This window comes from Rhinatrema bivittatum, chromosome 3 (assembly GCF_901001135.1).
Source record: "Rhinatrema bivittatum chromosome 3, aRhiBiv1.1, whole genome shotgun sequence".
NCBI lineage: Eukaryota > Metazoa > Chordata > Amphibia > Gymnophiona > Rhinatrematidae > Rhinatrema > Rhinatrema bivittatum.
The window spans coordinates 322,401,815-322,427,524 of NC_042617.1; the positions used below are offsets into that span (position 1 = coordinate 322,401,815).

The 25,710-nt window shown below is 45.6% G+C and overlaps 1 protein-coding gene across 1 annotated transcript in view; it reads right to left on the reverse strand.

Annotated features, from left to right (window-relative positions):
* Window positions 1-25,710, reverse strand: part of FIG4 (FIG4 phosphoinositide 5-phosphatase) — a 600,391-nt gene that overhangs the window by 123,597 nt on the left and 451,084 nt on the right. The window contains 1 exon segment of the mRNA XM_029595282.1: window positions 3,183-3,269. Coding sequence (XP_029451142.1) covers window positions 3,183-3,269 — 87 coding nt within the window.

Genomic DNA, 25,710 nt, shown 5'->3' on the forward strand with positions numbered 1-25,710 from the left:
TGTTCTGAGGTTCCTAGTCCAGGCTTCCTGATGTTCCAGACTTCCTCATGTTCCGAGGTTCCGTTCCTCCTTCGCTTGTCCAGAGTCATCTTGACCCTCCAAGCTCCTTTGGTTCTCTAGATGACACCTTGATGGGGTAAATCCGTCTCGTCGGTTCCTGTTCTCGTCATTGGAGTTTCGTCTCAGCTGGATTCCCTTCCTGCGCTTGTCCCGCTCTTCGCATGGTCCATGACCAACCTCTCCAAGTTGTGTAGGGTGCGCAGTGGAACAGGGTGGTCTGTGACCAGCCCATTGAGTCTGCCCGTGTCGGTGGGCTGTGTAGGGCGCCCTGAGAGACAGTGCTAATGTCTGAACCTTCCAAGCTCCTCGTCTCGTCCAGAGTCTTCCAAGTTCCTCGTCTCGTCTAGAGTCTTCTATGTCACAAGCCCTTCGTCTGCCCTCGTCCTAAGTCCGGCTGTTGCTTTTTGCTGATATCCTTGCGGCAGGTCCGAAAGGGCTGGGAACGGTCGGAGAACTGTTCAGTAACCAACATTGCGTTGTTGGCCTTCCAGAAGCATGCAAGTCCAGTAGAGGGTCAGACCTTAGTCTTCACCCATGCAGGGACACACCTCGCCTACCTCGGGGCTGCTCTGGAGTCTTCTGGAGTCGTGCCGAGGCCCAAGGGCACACAATCTCCTCCAGATGGGACCGTTCTCCTAGCGTTCCCAGAACAAAATGCAAGGCCTTACGGTCTCGCTAACAGAACAGAATGTAAGGCCTTGCTAACAGAACAACAACCCCTTGGCATGACAGGAAAGAAGGCTCTAGAACAAGGGGTTATGGGATAAGGGTGAAAGAGGGTAGACTCAGGAGTAATCTTAGGGAATATTTCTTTATGGAGAGGATGGTGGATGCATGGAACAGTCTCCCCTTGGAGGTGGTGGAGACAAGGACAGTATCTGAATTCAAGAAAGCATGGAATAAATACAGGGAATATCTCTAAAGAAGTAATGGGAATTATAAAGCTAAATTAATTGGGCAGATTAAAGGGGCCATAAGGTACTTTTCTGCTGATATAGTTCTATGTTTCAATGATAGGGTCAAGGCTCAGTGGGTTGATGATGCACACTTCGAAGCTGCCAGTGCTGCCAGCTCTGATGAATGGTGCTTCTTTTTCTTCTGTGCCGAGGCCCGCAAGGAGGGGGAAGCGGTCCATGGGTGCACTGAGGGGGTTTGCTGGCTCCTGCTCATGCTGTTTGACCTCTGAACTATGGCAGATCCAGCGCTCAGTTGGAAGAGCTTTGCTCGCAGTGCTCCTGTTCGACTCAGCACAGAGGGAGGTTGAAGAGGCCCCACTCTGAGAGGAGGAACAACTCCAGCTTTTCACCGACTTACAGAGTTCTGCTCCATTGAGACCTTGGTGACATCTGACCACAGTCAAAGCAGTTAGCTGAGGTGTAATCTAATCCCAGGCACCTGTAACAGATGGTGGCTGTCGGTGACTGACATCTTGCGATCACACACACAGTCCTTTAAGCTACTGGAGATGGCCTTCTTGAAGCTGGACATCTTTCTTGATATACCTATATATTTTTAAATAGCATTGCAAAGTGCTGTTGAGGGGCTGGCAAATCAGTGAGGAAACTTGAAAAATGAGTTAAAAGAAGCAAACTTGGACAGAAGGAAAAAAGATATAATTGCGATGGAGAAGGTACAGAGAAGGGCTACCAAAATGATAAGGGGAATGGAACAACTCTCCTATGAGGAAAGACTAAAGAGGTTAGGACTTTTCAGCTTGGAGAAGAGACGACTGAGGGGGGATATGGTAGAGATGTTTAAAATCATGAGAGGTCTAGAACGGGTAGATGTGAATCGGTTATTTACTCTTTCGGATAGTAGAAAGACTAGGGGGCACTCCATGAAGTTAGCATGGGGCACATTTAAAACTAATCGGAGAAAGTTCTTTTTTACTCAACGCACAATTAGACTCTGGAATTTGTTGCCGGAGGATGTGGTTAGTGCAGTTAATATAGCTGTGCTTAAAAAAGGATTGGATAAGTTCTTGGAGGAGAAGTCCATTACCTGCTATTAAGTTCACTTAGAGAACAGCCACTGCCATTAGCAATTGTTACATGGAATAGACTTAGTTTTTGGGTACTTGCCAGGTTCTTATGGCCTGGATTGGCCACTGTTGGAAACAGGATGCTGGGCTTGATGGACCCTTGGTCTGACCCAGTATGGCATTTTCTTATGTTCTTATGTTCTTACAAATATCGCAGAGAGAGAGAGAAAGAGAGATGGTACATTTCCGTGTGGAAGCTTGGACAAAAATAATGCGTGGCTCATGAGGCAATGCATGCGCGGGGAAATCCTACACATGTTCAGTAGTAAAAGTTTACCTAGCTAAAGAGAGGTGTCTGTTCAGCTCTGTCAGATGACATCCCTGCTTGTCGAGAGAACATGCTTGGCAGAAATCATATTTGCTGTATAACAGATACAGTGTAGAACATGCTAATTGGGAGGAGGAAAGGGAGTTCTCGTTAGCTTCCCAAAAATACAATGTATTAAAAGAGAGCTGGTAAAGTGACAGGGTAAGGATGATTCCTGTATCTGGCCAGCGAAGGGGTGCAGAGCAGGTGTCACCTTTACTTTGCTGGTTTTCATTTAATAAGTTACTTAATACATGTAGAAACAGTATTTTACTTTTACTACTACTCCTCACTTTTACAGAGCTGCTGAATTATGCTGCACTGTACAGATGCACAAAAGACAGACCTCTTTGTATGCTGAAGACCCCCAAAACAATCCAGTAAACATACCAGCAAAGACTTTGGTCAGTGTTCGCCAAGCTCCCAGATCAGTCTACAGCAGTGAAACGGGTGCTCTTGCCTGCAATGGCCTTAGCCTTCCAGCCAGATTTTAGTAACAGAGACAGCAGTGCTGTAGGGGTTTTAACATTTTTCTCCTGATATTGTTCTAACCCAGAGATGGAAAACAATTGAACAAAAACCAAGTGAGATCTTGACAACCCACCTCAAATGAAATGAAGATCAATAAACGGGAACCAGACTTAAGTGGCTTCCATGCGATTCAAGATGCTTTAAAACTGATGATACATTCTACTAGGTTTCCTTTATCAAGAAATAAAGTGCATCAGAGGATGTCCAGAAACTCAGAAAAGCATTGGAAACATTGATACTTACAGGTTTATAACTCCATCCGAGCAATTCAAACCACGCTGTTGACTATTCTTGTCATGCTTATGTTGACTTTGACCCAGCTGAACAAACCTAAGAATAGGAATGGACAAAACCAGAAGCAGTGAGAAAAAGACTGAAAGGTTTATTGATTTAAATAAATGTCATGCTCCTTTTCTAGACAAAAATAAAGTTGCTAAGTCAAAAACAATGGCTAAAATAACTTTAGAAATGTTCTCAGAACAAGCTTTCTCTTAACCAGCGCATAAAGGCATAGCAAATAATGGAAGGACCTGCAATCGTTTTCCAATGGCAGTCTTCTTTTCAAGTGGTTTTGTCACAGTGCCCAATACTAACCTTCTCATTCTCTGGACTTCCTACCACCCATATTCTCTCTCAATTTTGAGTTCTAAAACAAGCAGAAAATTCTGAACATTCTCAGGCAGAGCCGAACACAAGCCACACAGCTCCTCTATGAGGAAAGGCTAAAGACGTTAGTTAGGGCTGTTCAGCTTGGAGAAGAGACGGTTGAGGGGGGATATGATAGAGGTCTTTAAAATCATGAGAGGTCTAGAATGGGCAAATGTGAATTGGTTATTTACTCTTTTGGATAACAGAAGGACTAGGGGGCACTCCATGAAGTTAGCATGAAGCACATTTAAAACTAATCGGAGAACATTCTTTTTCACTCAACGCACAATTAAGCTCTGGAATTTGTTGCCAGAGGATGTGGTAAGTGCAGTTAGTGAGGCTGGGCTTAAAAAAGGTTTGAATAAGTTCTTGGAGGAGAAGTCCATTAACTGCTATTAATCAGGTTGACTTAGGGAATGGCTTCTGCTATTATTGGCATCAGTAGCATTGGATCTACTTAGTGTTTGGGTACTTGCCAGGTACTTGTAGCCTGGATTGGCCACTGCTGGAAACAGGATGCTGGGCTTGATGGACACTTGGTCTGACCCAGTAAAGGCAATTTCTTATGTTATTATGTTATGTTCAGACATCAGAAATAAAACAAAAAACTTTCCCATGTACTTCAGTGTAAGTCAGCTTGATTAATAGCAGTTAATAGACTTCTCCCTCCAGGAACTTATCCAAACCTTTTTTAAACCCAGCTACACTAATTGCCCTAACCACTTCCTCTGCCAACAAATTTCAGAGCTTTATTGTGCAGAGTGAAAAAGAATTTTAGCTGATTTGTTTTAAATGTGCTACTTACTAAATTCATAGAGTATGCCCTAGTTTTTGTATTTTTTGAAAGAATAAATAACCAATTTACATTAATCCATTCTATTCCACTCATGATTTTATAGACCTCTATTATATTTCCCTCAGCCGTCTCTTCTCCAAGCTGAACAGCTCAAACCTCTTTAGCCTTTCCTCATAGGGGAGCCGTTCCATCCCCTTTATCATTTTGATCGCCCTGTTCTGTACCTTCTCCAGCGCAACTATCTTTTTCTTGAGATGTAGCAACCAGAACTGCATGCAGTACTCAAGGTGCGGCATCGCCATGGAGCGATACAGAGGTATTATGACATTCCCCATTTTATTCTCCATTCCTTTCATTCACCGTTTTACAGCAAAGTATTAGCTCACTGAGTTCAATTCTCTACAAAAATTTCACATTTCTGTAATATCCATTTATAATGGTTTAGAAAAGGGTATAAAACTATATGAAAAAAATTGTCAGTTAATTCTGTTTCCCAGGTAAAAATGTCCCTCCCTTGCAAAAAAAAAAAAAAACCCAGCAATTAAGAAAACCCCTCCATTATTCCACTGCATCCAATCACTGCAGCTTTCCCAGGAGCTATGTCAGAGAGCATTCACTGATTACAGCTCCACCCAATAAGCAACATTACAGACCCACAACACAGACTGCATCATTTCCAACATTAAGTGTCATTCAATGGAGAAAACCAGAATGCCCCACTTCCCCTCTAATATTCACTGCAGCTTTGTCAGGAGCTATGTTAGTGAGCATTCACTGACGACAGCCACAACAACACAGTACTTAATGAAGCTCTGACAAGAACTAAGCTAGGAAAAACTCTCAGCTTCAGTTTTCTAATTCAAATTTATTTTTACAGCTCATAACAACATAAGAAATGCCGTGCAGTTTTTCCATGTTTGATTTTTTTTTATGCCTATGCATATTGCTGTGCTTTTCTATTTTCAAGAGTCTCTTGATTAAATATTTTAAGAAATTAATAAAAGTAAAAAAAAAAAAAAAAATGTCATGCTGGGTCAGACCTCCTGTCTCTGATGATGGTCAGCCTGGGTTGCAAGTACCCGGCAGATACAATGAAGTAGATCTATTTTCAGTTACTCAGTCCTAGGGATATAGCAGCAACTTTCTTTAGTCTACCTTATTAAGAATGTGTTATGGATTTTTTCCTCCAGGAACTGTTCCAAACCTCTTTAAATCCTGCTGTGCTAGTTGCCTTGACCATGTCCTCTGGTAACAGACTGTACAACTTCACTGTGCACTGAGTGAAAAAGTACTTTGTATGACTTGCTTTGAATCTGCTGGTTGTTAGTTTCAAGGTGTAGCCTCTTGTTTTACCTTATTTGAAAGGGTAAATAACTGTCCTTTATTCACCTGTTCCACCATATCGACAGGGCTTGAGGCGGGGTACAATCAGTGCGCCTCCCAACTCGATAAAATGGCGCTCCCTAAAAACTCTATCAGGATCTTTGACATTCTGGAAAAGCATGCTAAATACCGCAGCATACATTTTATTTGTAGCCTAGGGCCAGTGCTATAACAACCCAACTGTTGCTAAGGCTTAGCTCTCTCTTGGCTGTTCCCAGCCCCTGCCATGTAACTAGCACTGTGAGTCAGCGAAGGAAAGGAAAAAGTGCAGCTGAAGGGAAAAGCCAGAAGACAAAAATGAAAGAGCATTACAGCTAAATTCACAGCATAAGACAAGGTGTGGGGGATTATCAGACATCCGACAGCTCTGGTGACAGGATTATGTCATTCAGGGGTCTCTGCATGAACGGATAGTGTGCACAAAAAAATAACATGCTATGCACTAAGACGATAACTTTCAAACAGCCACGCAGGCAAAAATGTATGCGTGCCAGCTCTACCGCATAAGCGGAGGGGATTTTATTAGATACGCCTGCCGACGCAATAGCCCTTTCTCCCCGTTCGCTCAGTTAACCGATCAGATTCCCTAACCCCTCTAGCCTGCCTTTTAAACCCCGCTGACTCGCCTGTTTTTTTTTTTTTTAACACTTACACGCCATCAGCAGCAGAGGTAACGTTAACATGGTAGGGGGACCCCTGCACATGCACATTTCAAAGTAACTTCCTGGAACACCCATGTCCCGCCCAGACCATGCCCATGTCCCAGTCCTTTTCTAAAGATTTTGATCTGTGTGCGTACCAGGAGATATGTGCGGACTCATGTACTTTTTTAAATCCGTGCGGCACGCGTTGGCCCAAGGCCCACGCATATCTCTCGGCTTTGGCGCGCACAGGGCTTTTAAAATCGACCTTTAATACTCCAGCATGCAAGCTAAATGGATCCTCAATGCCGATAACAGAGACTGAAAAAAATAACTAGTTCTGAATACCGACCCTGCCTTAGAGTGGATCTGCAAGCCATTATCTGATAGCCAATAGTCGGACACTGCTGCAGCAGGGAGAGCAGACTCCTTTGTTCTTGACTCTGGCTAAAATGGAGGCAGGAAGTCTCCTGACCTTTGCACAAGAGCATGGAATATGAGAGCAGTTCAGGGCCCAAAGGCCCAGCTAGTCAGCCGATTTTCCTCCCGTTTCAGTTCTGTAGACCTCACTTTTTCTCTGGGTTAATCTTTAATTCCTTCATGAACGATGGATCTTCTGTGTTTATCCCAGGCTTTTTTTTTTTTTTTAGATCTATGACTGGGTTTGCCTCCACTACTGCATCCACCACCCTGTGAAGAAATATTTCCTTATCTTATTTTTGAGTGCACACCCTTAGACCCATGTCATGATCTTTGGTTCTAGATCTTCCTTTCCACTGAACAAATTTTGCTGCTTGAGCATTATTTATACTTTTGAGATATTTCAGTATCTCTACACTATCTCTCCTCCTCCTTCCCCTTTAGTGAATACATAAGCCCTTAGGTCTCATCTCATAAGGTTTTGGTACCCAGCCTGCACCATTCTGGCAGCCCTTCTCTGGACCACCTCCAGGGTTACTATAACCTTTTGCAGATAACACACTAAATGAAATGTCACCAACCACCTGCACAGAGGCATTATTCCTTCATTTCTACCGGTTATACCCTTCTCTATGCACCTCAGCATTTCTCTGCCTGCTGCCTTGTCACATTGTTTTGCTACCATGAAATTATCAGATATTATCACTCCAAGGTCTCCCTCCTGTTTCGTGCACCTCAGTATCACATAAGATTTGTCATACTGGGTCAGACCGAGGGTCCATCAAGGCCAACATCCTGTCTCCAGCAGTGGTGAATGCAGGTAACAAGTACCTGGCAGGAACCCAAACGGTAAATAGATCCCTTGCTGCTATCGAACAGAGATAAATAGTGGCTTTCCTCAAGTCTACTTGTCCAGGAACTTGTCTGAACATTTTTTAAACCCATCTACACTACCTTTATTACATCCTCCCATACCTGAACTGTAACTAGCCTTGAGCAGAGGTTTGGAAAGCTGAGTAATTAAATCCAAATCCCCATCCTTACACAATCAAGTACTGCTCCCTTGGATTTTAGCACCTCAAAGGCAGGATTATACACTTTTTTTTTGCAGTGAATAAGAACATAAAACTTGCCATATTGGGTCAGAACAAAGATCCATCAAGCCCAATATCCTAACTATAAAGAAATGGGGCAGATTTGCATCTTCTTACAGAACAAAAAGAAAATCTGAAAGTTTATGAATAAAGGGGTTGATGTTCAGCTGGCCATATGTGGACAAAGTTAACCAGACAAATTTGGGCTGAATATTCAGTGTAAAGTTAACCAAAACACTTGTTAAGTTATAAGAACATAAGATATACCATACTGGGTCAGACCAAGGTTTCATCAAGCCCAGTATCCTGTCTCCAACAGCAGACAATCCAAGTCACAAGTACCTGGCAAGTACCCAAACATTAAACAGATCCCATGCTACTAATTCTGGTAATAAGCAGTGGCTATTCTCTATTGACTAATAACTTATCCAAACCTTTTTTAAACCCAGCTAAACTAGTTGCCTTAACCACATCCTCTGGCAGCGAATTCCAGAGCTTAAAAGTGTGTTAAGTGAAAAATAATTTTCTCTGATTTGTTTTAAATGTGTTACTTGCTAACTTCATGGAATGCATCCTATTCCCTGTATTATACGAAAGAGTAAATAACCATTTCACATTTACTCATTCAAGTTCTTTCATGATTCTATAGACCTCTATTATATCCCCCCCTCAGCCATCTCGTCTCCAAGCTGAATAGCCCTAACCTCTTTAGCCTTTCTTCATAGGGGAGTCATTCCAGGCCACTTATCATTTTAGTCACCCTTTTCTACACTTTATACAGTGCAGCTATATCCTTTTTGAGATGTGGTGACCAGAACTGCAGACAGTATTCAAGGTGCTGTCTCACCATGGAGCATTATGACATAGGAAAATTGGTTCTTACCTGCTAATTTTCGTTCCTGTAGTACCACGGATTAGTCCAGACCGTGGGTTGAGCCTCCTGTCCAGTAGATGGAGACAGACAAAACTGAAAGGGTATCCTATATCAGGACAGAGCCTACCCTGCATCCCTTCACTATAAACACTTTCAAAGCAGACATAACTTTAAAAAGATCAAGCAAGTAACAAGAAAACTGATAAATTGAACAACTGAGCAATTGAAAGAATTCTGTATAACAAAAACGCTCTTGCATAAAATTGTATTTTCATTTTCATCTGTAAGATGCTTCCGGTGCCTTAAGTAATAATAGAAAATCCAGGTATCCAGAAACCTGTAAAGAAAAGAACCTTCGAGCGGACGGATCAGGTCTAGCACGGGAGGGTGCCTGGACTGATCCGTGGTACTACAGGAACGAAAATTAGCAGGTAAGAACCAATTTTCCTTTCCCTGTACGTACCCAGATCAGTCCAGACCGTGGGATGTACCAAAGCTTCCCTAAACAGGGTGGGACCGAGACAGTCCCACTCGAAGAACCTGTCGCCTGAAGGAGCCATGTACATTGAGGCGGTAATGATGAGCAAAGGTACACATACTTCCACGTCGCTGCTCTACATATTTCCTGCGGAGAGACCGACTGATTCTCCACCCACGAAGTGGCCTGAGAACACAAGGAGTGGACCTTTAAGCCTTCTGGAACCGAACGTCCCTTACAGATGTATGCCGACACAATAGCCTCCTTTAGCCAACATGCAATCGTGGCCTTAGAAGCCTTGTTACCCTTATATGGACCACTCCATAGGACAAACAAGTGATCCGAGACCCGGAAATCATTTGTAACCTGTAGGTAACGCAGTAAGACTCGTTTTACATCCAGGCGCTGGAGATCACCCCCAGAAGTGTTCGCTATGTCTTCAGATGAAAAATCCGGGAGTTCCACCGACTGATTGACATGAAAAGAAGAAAATGACCTTCGGCAAGAAGGAGGGTACCATCTTGAGGGAGACCTCTGAATCAGAAAAACGTAAAAAGGGTTCCCTGCAAGATAAAGCTTGGAGCTCTGACACCCTTCTGGTGGAACAAATAGACACCAGAAAGACTGTCTTGAGAGTCAGATCCTTAAGCGTAGCCCGCCAGAGGGGTTCGAAGGGGGCTTCACAGAGAACTCGAAGAACCAAGCTAAGACTCCACGAGGGACAAGTAGCCCGGCTCAGCAGATTCAAATGCTTGGCCCTCTTGAGGAAGCAAACGACATCGAGATGAGCCGCCACCGTGTAACCATCAATGCTACCTAAGAGGGAGCTGAGAGCGGAAACCTGCACCCACAAGGAACCGAAGGACAAGACCATTCTGTAGGAAGGAAAGGACCTCGGATACTGGAGCCTTAAGAGCCGACACTCCTGATGTGGCACACGCATTTTCAAAGAGCTTCCAGACCCGGACATAACTGAGAGAGGTAGAGTTTTTCCTTATATCCCTTCGTTCTCAATCTCCGCCGTTCAAAAGCCAGGCCACTAGACAAAAGCAAACTGCCTGATCGAAAAATACGGGACCGTGTCAAAGCAGGTGTGGGAGATGACTGAGGCGGAGAGGGCCGTCCGTGGCGAGGTTCACCAGATCCGCAAACCATGGTCTGCGGGGCCACTCGGGACCCACTAGAATGACGGGACCCTGAAGGAGCTCTATTCTTCTGAGTACCTTTCCCACTAGCAGCCAAGGAGGGAAAACGTACAGGAGAACATCGAGAAGCCAGGGTAGAACCAGCGCGTCCACTCCTTCCACACAATGTTCCCTTCTGCAGCTGATGAACCTGGGGGCCTTCACATTGTTCCTTGTGGCCATCAGATCCAAGTGTGGGAGACCCCACCTGTGGACGATCAGATTAATCGCTCCATCTGACAATTCCCACTCGCAGGGGTCCAATCGCTGACGGCTGTGGAAATCGGCTTGAACATTTTCTTTCCCAACAATGTGGGAAGCCGCTAAGCAATCCAGGTGATGCTCCGCTCAGGTGCTGGCTTCCAGAGCTACCAGGCGACTTCTGGTGCCTCCCTGGCGATTGATATAAGCTACTGTGGTGGAACTGTCCGAGAGAACTCGTACCGCCTGGCAATGGAGCAAAGGGAGGAAGACCTTGAGAGCCAGGTGCACCGCTTGTGCCTCCAGTTGATTGAGATGCCAGCGAGTTTGTACTGGGGACCAGTATTCCTGAGCAGACTGGTTCTGCCCCCCAGCCGGAGAGGTTGACAATGATCCACTGTGGCGTCTGAAGGGAAACTCCCTGCCAGAGGTGGACAGGCGAGAGCCACCATTGCAGCTCGGCGACGGGAGACGCTGAGAGCGGGAGAGGCATCTGAAACTGCTCCGACACTGGCTTCCAGCGGGACAGCAAAGCTTTCTGTAATGGACGCATATGCGCAAAAGCCCAAGGAACTAGATCAATAGTGGAAGCTATTGAACCCAGGATCTGAAGGTAGTCCCAGGCCATGGGTAGAGGAAGTGAGAGAAAAATGCGCACTTGGTCCCTGAGTTTGAGTGCTCTCGTGTCCAGAAGGAACACCTTGCGACTCTGGTATCGAAATGCGCCCCCAAGAATTCCAGGGACTGGGATGGCTGAAGCTTGCGCTTGGGAAAATTGATTATCCAACCCAGAGAGGTCAGACAATTCTGGACCTTGTCGACTGCCAACTTGCAGAGAGACTCCAATTTGGCCTGGATGAGCCAATCGTCCAGATAAGGGTGGACCAGAGCTCCTTCTCGACGAAGAGAGGCCGCCACTACACCATGACCTTGGTGAAAGTGCGCGGCGCCGTGGCGGGACCAAATGGGAGTGCCCGAAACTGGAAATGTTGGCCCAGGATTTCAAACTGGAGATACCTTTGATGGTCGAGGCAGATCAGAATGTGCAAGTAAGCCTCCATCAAGTCGAGCGAAGCCAGGAATTCACCGGCGCGAACCGCCACTATCACAACCCTTAGTGTTTCCATATGAAAATGGGGGACCTTGAGAGCCTGGATGACTCGCTTGAGGACCAGAATTGGACGAAAGGAGCCTTCCTTTTTGGGAATGACGAAGTATATGGAATATTGGCCGGACCCTTGCTCCTCCACCGAGACTGGAGTTATGGCACCCAGTTCCAGCAGCCTGCTCAGCGTCTGGTCGATCACAGGCCTCTTTCGACTTTCGTAGGGAGAGATTAAGTGAAGATCCAGAAGGTCTTGAGCAAATTCTAACGCGTAGCCATTTTCTATCACCTGTAGGACCCATTGATCCGTTGTAATCTTGGTCCCTTCCTCGAGAAACAGGGACAGCCGTCCACCTAAGTTTCGAGCGGAGGGATGGGCCGGCCGTATTTCATTGGGAGGAGGACTTTGTGGCCAAGTGTTGCTGGCTACCATCCCAAAAGGGCCGACGTCCATGAAAGGAATGAGACCAGGATTGGGATCTGGAGCATTGTCTCTCAGAAAGGAGCCACGTGCTCTAATGTTATAGTGACATTGACCTCTGAAGCGAGTGCGGGAAGGAAAAAAGGCCTTAGACTGTTTCGGGCGGTCCTCTGGCAGCTTATGAACTTTGTTCTCACCCAGAGATTTGATAAGCTGTTCTAGGTCCTCACCAAAAAGCAACTGACCCGTGAAAGGGAGATTGCCCAACTGCGCTTTAAAAGAGAAATCCGCAGCCCAATTTTTCAGCCATAGGAGACCGCAGAAACCATGGCTCTGGCTTGCACCCGGAGATCGTAAAGGGCATCGGCCCCATACGCAATCGTGCCTTCCAGCCGATCCACCTGCTCCGCCTCTACAGACGGGAGGCCTTGGGTGCTGAATAATTGTTGAACCCACCTGAGGCTTGCCCGCTGCATGAGACTGCTGCAGATTGTCGCCTGAACACCTAAGGACAAGACCTCAAAGATGCGCTTGAGATAGAATTCCAGTTTGCGATCCTGGACATCCTTTAATGCCATGGCCCCCACCACCGGGTATTTGAAGTATGTCCAAGCAGTCCTCGGGGAGAGGGAAGAGCTTATCCATCGCCCTACCTACTCAAAGCCCTGCCTCAGGGGACTCCCATTCCTGAAGAAGCATCAGCTTATGCTGAGGATGGAAGGGAAATGTACAAGGAGGAGCCCTGAGTCTCGCCAGGACCGGGTCCACGTTAGCGGGCATAGAGGCTGTAACCGTATCCACAGGGAGCATCTCAATTCCCAGCTCCTCCAACATGAAGGGAATGAGGGGTTCCAGTTCCTCCCTTTGGAACAGGTGAAGAAATCGTGGGTCGTCCCCCTCTAGGGGTGGGCCTGGCTGTAGAGGATTGGTATCCTGATCAAGATCAGGGAATGGCGGTGTTTGGGGAGGGTCCAGGGGCGGTGGAACCCCCGGTACCACCCAGACCCGGACAGACCCCTGCCCCTCTGGCCCTGTAGCGTCCTGCGGGAGAGAAACCCTCTGGTTCTTTGCTGGAGGAGGACCTAAGGGAGAGGACCCCTCCTCCTCCTCCTGTAGGCTAGCTAGGTAGAATTTGTGCATGAGGAGCACAAATTCCGCAGAAAAACGAGACTTGGCCTTACTGGGAGGAGGGGGAGGGGGGGGAGGTCAGGAATTCCCTCCAGGGAATGCGCAGGGCTCAAATCTGGAGGAACAAGGAGAGAATCAGGCTCCCCTATCTCCTGCAGCCCTGATTCAGCCTCAGTATCTGCTCTCAAAATGGCTGCCATTCCCGCGGTTTGCAGAGCAGGGAACGGCCTGGCCATGCGGTGTGCAGCCCGACCCCGGGTCATTGATTTCGCAGCTGCCGAGGAGGGCCCCTCCCCTCCCGGCAGACATGGGGAGCAGAGCCTGCCGGGGAGGCTCCCCGCAGGCCAAGCAGATGCTGGATTGCGGCATCAGCTGAGAAGAAAAAGCGCCAGGAAGAAAAACACAGCTGAGCTGAGCTGTGTCGGCAAGCGGGAGCAGGGAATGAACACTGACCGCTGCCGGAGCTGTCCGTTGTCCTGAGGCTTTGCTGCTGAAAACTGCTCGACTTGAGAGGCGTTTTTTTTTTTTTTAAGAAGCAAGTACAGGGGAGAATTTCCCTGACATGAAAAAACCCTAGGAATAGCACTTCCTGGGGATGGACAGCCAGCAAGGGGGAGTGACTGGACCACCAGTATCACCCCTAAAGGTCACCGGGAAATAGTAAGCCTAGGCTGACGAATCAAGGGGCAAAGCCCCCCCTAGGCCCCCTGCAGAGCGTGGAGATAGAGCTGTCTCCAAAAGGCAAAAACAAGAAATCTTTCAACTTTTTTTTTTCAATCAACAGAAATATCAAAGAAAACTAATACTTGCTTGATCTGAACAAAAGAAAAGTAAGAATCCTAACCGCGAAAGAACATAAGGAGAAGAAGGGGAACCGCAGGTTCAGCTGCCTGCATCTGCTGGAGACAAATACTGAAGGGATGCAGGGTAGGCTCTGTCCTGATATAGGATACCCTTTCAGTTTTGGTCTGTCTCCATCTGCTGGACAGGAGGCTCAACCCACAGTCTGGACTGTTCAGGGAACCTCCGTTTTATTTGCCATTCCCTTCCTAATAATTTCTAACATTGTTTGCTTTTTTGAATGCCACAGCATACTAAGCCGACGTTTTCAATGTATGATCCACTATGACATCTAGATCTCTTTCCTGGGTGGTAGCTCCTATCATGAAACCTAACATTGTGTAACTAAAGCATAGATTATTTTTCCCTATATTCATCACCTTGTACTTGTCCATATTAAATTTCATCTGCCATTTGGAAGCCCAATCTTCCAGTCTCACAAGGTCCTCCTGCAATTTATCACAATCCACTTGTGATTTAACTACTTTGAATAATTTTGTGTCATCTGCAAATTTGATCATCTCAGTCATCGTACCCCTTACCAGATCATTTAGAAATATATTAAAAAGCACTGGTCCAAGTACAGATCCCTGAGGCACTCCATTTTTTACCTTTTTCCACTATGAAAACAGACCATTTAATCCTAACCTCTGTTTCTGTCTTTTAACCAGTATGTAATCCACAAAAGGACATCGCCTCCTATCCCATGACTTTGTCAAACGCCTTCTGAAAATCCAAAATACACCACATCTATCGGTTCACCTTTATCCACATGCTATTAATCAAGTTGACTTAGGGAATGGCCTCTGCTACTACTGATATCAGTAGCATGGGATCTTAGTGTTTGGGTACTTGCCAGGTTCTTGTAGCCTGGTTTGGCCACTATTGGAAACAGGATGCTGGACGTGATGGACCCTTGGCCTAACCCAGTATGGCAATTTCTTATTTATTTATTTATTTATTAAAGGCTTTTATATACCAACTTTCTTGATACAAATCAAATCAACTCGGTTTACATCGAACAAGCAGTAACTATAACCAATCAATAACAAGAGACAATTTGAAGGAGTATAAAGTTACATTATAACAAGGATGTGTTAACTTGGAATAGGAAATAAGAAGGGGCACGAAGAAAGAGTATAATATACAATGGAGTATATGAGGGAGGCAAGGAACAGTCCTCATGATAACTTGTAAGCGTCCTCATAATAATTTATATACATGATTTAGAGCTTGTTTATATGCATAATTGCTAGAACAGTTTTAAGTCAAGCTGTTGGACTGGTGTCAAGTTGTTGGACTGGTGTCGGGGAAGGCTCGGCAGAACAGCCATGTCTTTAATTTCTTTTTAAAAGTTAGTAGACAAGATTCCTGCCTGAGGTCCGGAGGTAAGGCGTTCCAGATGGAGGGACCTGTGATGGAGAATGTCCAGTCTCTGATATTTGAGTGATGTACAACTTTAATAGGAGGTACATGTAAGGATCCCTTGTCAACACAACAGCAAATGAATATTCTAGTTCATATACAATCATATTCTAGGTCAACACATCAGCAAATATATAATGTGGCTCATATTCATACATTTTTTAGGTTGACACAATAGCAAATACAAATTCTAATTTTACTAACAATACACTTTACGTCGTTCGGTCCTTATTGCTTGCTCCGCTAACATTATCTCTGGTTCTGACATTAAAGTTATCAGCATATTGGTATTTTACATTAAATCATATGCATTTCTAAAGAGCTATGTTTTCAGCTCACGCTTGAAATTCTTTATTTCTGTTATCTGATGTAATAACTCTGGAAGAAGTTCCATAACTTGGGGCCCGCTATCAAGAACATTCGTTCTCTTATTTGCATTTGGTGTGTGTTCTGAATAGAAGGCACCTTTAGAAGTCCTTTGTTTTGTGATCTTAAGGTTCTCTGTGGTGTGTAATGTTGAAGTGTCACTCCTAATAAGCACTAGTTGATGATACTGAAAATTAGAGTTAATATTTTATAATGAATTCTGGATTGTACAGGAAGCCAATGCAGTGTTATCAGCAAGGGGGTGATGTGGTCAAATTTCCTTGTCCCTAGTAAGAGTCTAGCACAGGCATTTTGAACTGTATTGGTTTTAGTAGTCCTGAGGGTAGGCCTAGTAATAGGGTGTTGCAGTAGTCTAAGTCTGAAAATATTAGAGTATGTAAGACAGAGCGGAAGTCTTGTATTGTTAGTAAAGGTTTCAGCTGATATAATATTCTCAGCATGGGGTATCCTGTTTTGATTAATTTGCTTATATGCTTTTTCATAGTGAAGTTCTCATCAATTTGCATTCCTAGGTCTCATACTTGATCCAAGGGAATGATATTTATAATTCCTAGGGTTGGTGGTTTGAATATCGTGGTGTCTCTCCTTAACCTCACCATTTCAGTTTTTTTGGGAGTTTAGAGTTAGTTTCAGTTGAGAAAGTTTTTTTGTATTGCCTTCATGTATGCTGACAGATGACACAGTTTTTTCAAATGTTTTGTCGAAAGAAATGTAGAATTGTATGTCGTCTGCATATAGGACGAACTTGATTCCTAGATTTGCTGGGAATGCGCATATAGGCAGCAAATAGATGTTGAATAGTGTGGCCGAGAGTGCTGAACCTTGGGGGGACACCTGTATCAATCGGGAAGGTCCCAAAAAAACAAATCGGAAGCCGATCCAGTTGGCTGTGTTACAGTAAAGACAATGATCGTCCGATTCTCATTAACTCAATCGGGAAGGTGTCAGAAATTTGATTGCCCAGTTTGACTTGGAATGTACTATCTTTCAGGAAGGAAGAGAACTATTTGTTAACTTTTCCATCTATTCCAATTTCTCTCAGCTGGTGGCATACCAGTATATGGAAAACAGTGTTGAATGCTATTAGATCAATTAGTACCAGGATATATGATTCATTGTTGTCAAAACCCTGTAGTACAGGGTCGGCTAAGGAAATGAGTAGGGTTTCCGTTGAGCGATTTGTTCTGAATCCGAATTGGTTTGGGTATAGTATATTATTGTCTTTCCAGGGCACTAGCAGGTATCAAGTCCAGTGGGTTGATAGCAGGTTTGATTTTTGTGATGATTTGGTTTATTTCAAATTTTGATACAAGGGCAAATGAGTTCCATTTTGCTTGACCACATTTTTCTTTTGTTTCTTTTGTTGGTAGGCAGGTGGAAAATTGTGTTTTTAGTTTATTGATTTTGTTTAACAATGAAGTAGCATATTCATTGCATGAGTTCTTTGTAAAGTCGTAATTATTTGATATGGAGGAGGATGGGTCCTTGATTAGGTTTTTAACTGTTTCGAAGAGTAATTTGGAATAGCAAATGTTGCTTACCTGATGTAACAGGTGTTCTCACAGGACAGCAGGATGTTAGTCCTCACAAATGGGTGACATCGAGGATGGAGCCCTGTACGGAAAACTTTTCTGTCAAAGTTTCAACAAGCTTTGACTGACACTGGCACACTGGGTGCACTGAGCATGCCCAGCCTGCAATTATCCCTGTGAGCCACAGGTGTCTCCCTCAGTCTCGTCTTATAGCTAAAAAGCGCAAGCGAAACTAAAATAAAAGTATACAGACCCAACTCCGCGGGGTGGCGGGCGGGTTTCGTGAGGACTAACATCCTGCTGTCCTGTGAGAACACCTGTTACATCAGGTAAGCAACATTTGCTTTCTCACAGGACAAGCAGGATGGTAGTCCTCACAAATGGGTGAGTACCGAGCTGAGGATGCCCGGGAATGCACCAGATACACCGCAGATGCGCAAAGGCGTAACGACTGAGGTGGAAATGGGAACGGAGGGCATCCGCAACACCATAATGGGTTCGTGGAAGGATGTTGGGTAGTGAATTGAAAAAAGTAAGAGTAGGCGGACTGGCCAAACATGGAGCATGCCGGCTAGTCAAATGTAAGCAATAATAGGCTGCGAAGGTATGGAGAGGACTCCAGGCTGCAACCTGATAAAAAAGTACAAGCAGCAGTAACCAAAGGGAAGCTGTTAAGGCTAAGACGGACACAACAGTATGTGGATACCCACAGTGTTGTAGTGAAATGTCTGCTTGTTGGTAGGAAAGGAAATATAGACCACTTAATCAGAAGGATTAGGTCTGTGTGGCCACTGGAAGTAGCAGCTTGACCCTTGCATGAAGGAAAGAGTCAAGTGGAATTCACATGGAATGCAGTGCAATGTAGATAGAATGTAAGCGCAGCATTACTGTCCAGGAATGTGGAAAACCCAGTCTCTCCCTAGGGCGAGAGAGAGAGGTTAGGAAAAATTAATAGAGTATTTCCTGAGGAAAGGAGATACAACATCTACCTGAAAAGGATAGAAAGTTGAATGCGTAGAACTACTCAGTGGCAGAGGAACGGAGTCAGGTGAGTATGGAAAGAGTGCATAACTCACGGACCCTGCTGGCAGGAATGACATTAAGAGGGAAAGAAGTTCCCTTGCCAAACTGTGGAAGAGAGGAATGGAAAGGCTAAAACGTAGAATGTATGAGACTTATAAGGAGAATATATATGTTCATTCCGTGATTAGAGAAATAGAGGCGGCTTGATCAGTGGATAATCCATGGTAAGCCGACTCAGAGAGGATTACCGAAAACGGGAACCCAACTCCCAAAACGATACACCTCCTAAGAGAAAGGTGTATCTATGTGGAGGATGTCTGGAGAACAGAATCCGAGGGAGTAAGAAAAAATGGTGGAAAAGTAAAAGGGGTAATACCTCTTTTTTTTTTTTTTTTTTTTAGCGTCAGGAGGTAAAGCCTGCCATATTAAACGGCAAGATTTATGTTTAGAAGGTTTTGTGACGCTACCAGAACCTAAGAACATCAGTAAGTCTATGATTTGGGACTGACTGGTGAGAGAATAAAAGGTTACTGATATGATGGATTGAGAAGTATGGGAAAGCATACTGATCTCAGTCAGGGAGTGGGGAAAAGAATACTGAACCCCATCCCAGTTCAACATTAGAAGAATGCTGGCTACGAGAGGCAGCAGAAGAGATATATTGAAGAGGCCTTTGATGGAAGAAAAGGCATCTAAGGGAACGCATAGGAAACATGTGCAGGGAGCAGAACCTGTGCATCGTATGGAATGATGCAGACGCCGAGGAAAGTTTAGTTAAACTCAGCGTTAAAAGATTTGCCCTGTACACATGTAATTGAGACCATTCGAGAGGATAGAACCTACGTGGAGAAGGTCTGATAGAGCGTTCATTAAATCTCTTAGATATGTGGCCTAAGGACGCATGAAGTGAACAAGGGCCAAGGGTAGAGCTGCGCAGCTGTCTAGCAGAGCAGCTAAGAGGTAATGCGTGCTTATGAGTTGGAAAGCACATTGTCCCTATGCTGTCTGTCTGTATGCACAAAGAATTGTTGCAAAAGCAGTATTGGAAGGCATAAGGGCATAACTCATGGGTGCAACGTCCAGGAAGTTTATGAGAAACTATGCTGGAGTGCAATAGATGCATAATGGGTTGACAGCTTTCAGGAGAAACTTTATAACCCTAAGGAATTGCGAGCATGAGTCGAAGGAGACTAGGTCCTAGTTCGAACTGGGATAAGAATCAGGGACGAAAGCAATGAAACCACTTAGGTCCATTGAGTATAGAATGTCACTGAATATAACCCATAGCAGTTTTGAATTATGAGAAAAATGCATAGTGGGAAGAAACCCCATAGCCCAACCATGAAAAGTTGAAAGGCTGAGGTTATGGAAAATATGCGCAGGGACATATAACAATGTATCAGAATGTCTGTGCGCATGCTGGACAAGAGGGTCTTAAGACTGTGGTGTCCAGAAGTGTTACAGAAGGGATTTATGGCAGTGACAGTAATCCCAGTTAGTAAATGTATAGTGAGTCCTGAAAAAAGTGAGAGCTCCTTGCATGTACTGAAAGTGGTTAGCAGTAGTCTATGCAAGGAAAGTGAATGATGTTACACTCCGCAGAGAAAACAGCATTCACCAACAGTGATGCAAGAGACAGTTCACTTACCGAAGCTGGTGCCAGCGGCAGAGCTTGGGGTTGTAATGTTGACTCACCATAAAGCACATAGAAACATTAAAATAATGTACTTACTGCAGTATGGAGTGATGGTAACCAAAGATACCATTGTACCTGTGACGTCTAAAGAAAGTTGGATTTTCTTAGGTCCAGGATGTGCGGAGAGTAACTATTTTCTGTTAAAAGAAAGAATAGTGCAATTAAAACTCCCCAACCCCCCTCCCTTCTCCCCTCTGCACTTCGTAGCGCCTGGGGGAGTGTACCGGGACTTTGGTACAAGGTGGGGTGGCCGCTCTGATATCTGACCAGATGGGAGACCAGGAGGTGTCCCAATGGAGGATATCATGTAGGCTCCTGCAGGTGTGTGAGCGGTAAGTGGTACCCGCATTTCTGTATGCTGTACAAGGAGACACTGAGACCTGTGGCCAGGCCTCAAGGTGGACTTGTACATGGGGCAATGGTTGCTGAATCTCATGTTTAGCAGATCAGCCAATGCAGCTGGACCTTGGTTGGGAGGGAACCAAGAGTCAGAGCATTGGTCGGCACAGGGACTTGTTACTGACAAGAGAAGAAGCCCTGCTGCAATCCCAAGAAGATAGAGGGGTTCTCCTGATATTGTGGCTAACATAGCTAACATAGCGATATGTGACACTAATACAGTTCTAAAAGGCACATGACCCAGAACTTTTCGAACCACGGTCCGAATGGGAGAACACAACTTTATGGGAATGCCGCCTAAGCGGGTACTTACCATCCGACGTGGATCGCCGCAAGACGAGCCGGTGAAGATTGTTGACTCCGACGGTCTCCGGAGTCCTCGAGGGTAAGGCCGGGGACGTAAACGTCCATCTCGCTCTGAAACCCGGTATGGTGGCACAGGTACAGAGGAGACAGGCCAGGCGTGAGTGGCGTTTAGACTGCTAAGTGTAACAGATGGCCATAGTCCCACACCACTTGACGGTGGGGCACGCCAGGAACAGAGGAGCCCTAACGGAACTCATGTTCCCTTCCCTCGTCCCAGCGGCTCGATGTGTCGTGACGCCAATGCAGAAGCTGTCGGACCTGGATCCGGAAGTTCTGGATCACCAAGGACTGCCAAAACTGTAGGAACAGTGCTGATGGCAGTGGTGATGTCGCTCTGCCCGAGCGTTGTCCAGCCTGGAGAAGGATGGCACCGATGTGCTGGATGGCGTCAGCGGCGGACGATCACGATGTCGGCGATGATGGGTGCCACGGTGCTCGGCCCGGTCTTTCCCCAGCGCCGAGATGGAAGCCCTCGTCGTCCTGGAAGGCGATCGATGACGAACTGTCAGCACGCCTGCTCTGCTCCTGACACAATGGAGTGTCTTAAGCTAATACGGGGCTTAAAAAAGAACCCAAAGCATGGAGCAATGTGAGGAGGCGAGGGTATTATGTGGCGGTGCTATGTCGGTATTGACGATATTGAAGGCAACCTAAGGGGCTTCGAGGATATCATCAAAATGGGTATGAAAAATCGTCGATGACTGGCCAGGAGAATGATGACAATGACGGACACTGACAGCAGTGGCATAGGTATCTTTGAAACGATGTGGAATCGAATAATCGAAAAACATTGCCGTTATTGAAAAAGATACCGGCATCGACTGAGTCGAAGTCGAATCAATAGGGCGTCAAGGACACCGAAGGAAAACGGAGGTGTCGAGGGCATCGATGCATGGAGGCGGGCATTTATGCCGTTTGTGGCATGGCCACGGGCATCAACTATAGGGCCACAGACGTTGACGGTATCGATTTGGACAGACTCAGATTTCCAAGTGTACATGGCATCGGTGCCCCAGACACGTGTGTCGGTGGCATCGATATGGACACGTATGGAATCGATGGCATGGATCTCCCAGTCGATGAATTCCATCCCGGCATCAACGCCAGTCCTGGAATCGGCATGGGCATCGATGCCAGCCATAAGGCTGGCATTGGCATCAACGCCCATCCACGGAATCGAGCCGGCATGGATACCCACCGATGGGACCCACCTGGGCATCGAATTTCACCGATGGGAGCAGCCTGGCATCGACTGCCCTCGATGGATGCATTCTAACATAGATGCCCATGGATGAAACACCTGGGCATCGGTGTCCATCGATGCAAAAGGACCTGGCACCGATGCTATCGACGGACGGCCATCCGGCACCAATGCCATCGACGAACAAGCCATCCGGCACCGATGTCCATCGATGGGGACCATCCGGCACCGATGTCCACCGATGGGGACCATCCGGCATCGATGCCCACCGACGAATCGATGTGGCACCGATGCCCACCGATGGAAAAGGGCTGGACATCGGTGGGGAGGATGGGGCATCGATGGCATCCCCAAAAGGGGGGGTGGCATCGATGAAGTGACCCTGGGATCGTTAAAAAGTGTCTCGGGCAGCGGTGGCGGCGACCCGAGTATGCATGGCAGTGACTAACAGCGTGTGCGTCAATGGCATGCATCCGGGTAGGGACGGCACCGAGGAAGCCCAAGGAAAAAAACAGTGCGTAGGAGGAAAAAGCCTGGTAGCACTGAAAAGCAAAAAACATGGATAAAGGCATCAGGGCACCGTGGGGGGAGGGGCGCTGATGACATATAAAAGCCCAGGGCGGTTTAGGAGGGTCCCGGTGTAGCGATAGGGTATCGACTGCGTGAGGGTACCAGGGAACGAAGGACTTGAAGCTACAGAGGTCCTAAAGTTAAGGAAAAAATCCCTACCCCACTAGCATAAGCAAGCAGAGTGTCACAGAGATACTCGCAAGCTGTTTAAAGCTAACTGAAAAATGGGGGAAGGGAAGGCTTCAGTCAGTTAACAGCCTTAAGATAGTGACAGAAACCGACCGAAAAATAAGAATTAGTACTCATCGAGCGTCGTAAAAACGTACGCGGAGGGAGACCTGTGCAGGGAAAAGTGTTTTTTGAAGTGAAAAGTTAAGTGTTTCCATGAGGTAATTAGTTAAAAAATCCTCACAGAGCTCCAACCGCTATGCTGACTGCAGAGCGGAAAAAAGAAGACTGAGGGAGACACCTGTGGCTCACAGGGATAATTGCAGGCTGGGCATGCTCAGTGCACCCAGTGTGCCAGTGTCAGTCAAAGCTTGTTGAAACTTTGACAGAAAAGTTTTCCGTACAGGGCTCCATCCTCGATGTCACCCATTTGTGAGGACTACCATCCTGCTTGTCCTGTGAGAATAAATATTACACCATGAATCTGTTTTGCGTAGTATTCTTTTTTTGCTTTGTTGATTTGTTCGCCGTATTTTGTTAATAGGGATTTGTATTTTCTAGGGATTCCATAGATTGGCATTTCCGCCATTGCTTTTCAGATTTTCTCAGGGACTGTTTAGTGTGTCTTAGCTCTTCGCTGTGCCAAGGTTTCTTTTGTTTAGTTGTGTTGCCTTCATTTTGGAACAATTTTTTTCTGGATTGGGAATAGGGTATCTGCTATTTCATTTTAGATTTTATCCCAGGAGTCAAAAGATAAGGAGGCATTATCATGATTGAACTCTGTTATTTTATTTTTAATTGTATTTCCTGTTCTATCTTTTTTCTGTATGTGAAAGATTGATTATTATGTGCGTTTGTTATGTGGTGAGGAGAGTTTCTTCTGCCTTTATTAGCTGGTGATCAGACCAGATCAATATATTGTGAGAAGACTTGATTATGCAATTATTGTGATTGGCGAAAATTATGTCAAGGATGTGTCCTGCTTTATTGGTGGGGTTAGTTACAAATTGTGACAACCCATCATTTCCATAGTCTCTAGAAAGATTTCATATGCTGTAGATTTAGGTATGCTGTCTAAAGGCCCCTACGATTATAGCTGATTCAGGAGCTGGGAACGTTTAGCTGAAGATTTCGATTAGAGGTGAGCAGTCTTTTTGGAGTGTTCCAGGTGGGCAGTAGGTCAAACCAATATTTAGAAGTGGTGACTTTAGTATTGCAACCTCCTAGGGAGGGTTGTCAACTTTGTACGGTTTAAGTTTTTTTTTTTTTTTTTTTTTTTTTACAGATTATCAATAGACCCCCACCTTTTCGTTTGTGTCTGGGGAAGTGAAAGATAAAGTTGGGGTGATTAATTTGGTTTAGGAGGACATTATCACTGTCTTTCAGCCATGTATCAGTAACGCAGAAGATAGTGGGATTTTGTTCCTCTAGTAGATTTTATTTTATTTAATTTTTATTTGTTTTTCTATACCGATGTTCATCGGACATATCACACCGGTTTATAGTGGAAACAGAGGAGTCTGTTAGGGTAGACTTCTTGTTTTACAATGAAACATTGTGTTGTTTTAGATTAAACAATTTTAACATTTTACATTGAACTTTGTGATATTTTACATTGAACATTTAACATTGAACATTCTACATTGAACTTTATGGCATTGAACTATGTAACCTGTTGTATTGAGCTTTACAGTCTTTTGTGTTGAGAGTTTGCGGTAAGAGGGGTAGGTTTGTGGGGAGTCATAATGAGATATTTTAGGGGGCGAGAATATCATTGAAGGTTTGCATTCAGTGTCTTAAGAAAGCTTAGGTTTTTGGGGTTGACCGTAATATGTGAATATGCGGATTTGATGTGGGTGTTGAGGGAAGGGGGTGGGGGGTAGCGTTTTAGTTCATGTATTGGGTGGTCGTTGGGTATGCTTTTTGGAAGAGCCATGTTTTTAGGTTCTTTTTGAAAGATTGGGCTGTGGGGTTGAGCCTGAGCTGGGGTGGTAGGCTGTTCCATAGTGTTGGACCTGCTACTGTTAGGGCTCGTTCCCTTGTTGAGGTCAGGTGGGCCACTCTTGGTGATGGAGATCATTTATCAGTGGGATTTTTTTTTTATAGCGATTGAACATGTAGTAATAGCAGAGTAAACATTAGGCAGGAGGAAATTATAGGAGAGTTGTTGCTTATCTTGGGATAGATCAGGTTTTCATTCTTTCTTTGCTTGTGTTTTGATGTTCTCTGACAATTTCCATAGTTTTCTTGTCCTGTAATGGTTTCAATGAGGTGTCTCTGTTCCATTTTATGATATGTTTGGTTAGGACTGAAATTAAAACTTACTATCTTCAGGCGTCACTTCAGGCGTGCACGAGGGGGCAGGCTCCTTTGTCGCACTCCTTCGTGCATGCACTTGCGGCATTGCAGCCGGTCAGATGTGGACACTGGAGGTGGTGGTGAGCGGGCACCGGGTGGGCAGAGGGAAAGACCGTACCATCTGGAGATGGTACCCACCTGTGCTTCCTCCTCACTCTGTTGGGGGGGGGGGAGGGGGGTGCACAGTGGACCACGCTGCTCCCCAGTGTCAGTGGCTGCGGCCCGGCAGGCTGCTTTCCTCTCCTGCGGCATTACAGCTGCTCGGATGTGGACTCTGGTGGTGGTGGGCAGGTTCTGGGCAATGAGTGGGCAAAGGCAGGGACAGTCTATCTAGCGCCGGCTCCCACCTGTGATTCCTCCTCGCTCCGTGTGTGGTGGGGATGCCCACTGGACCACGCTAATCCCTGGTGCCTGTGGCCCGGCAGGCTGCTCT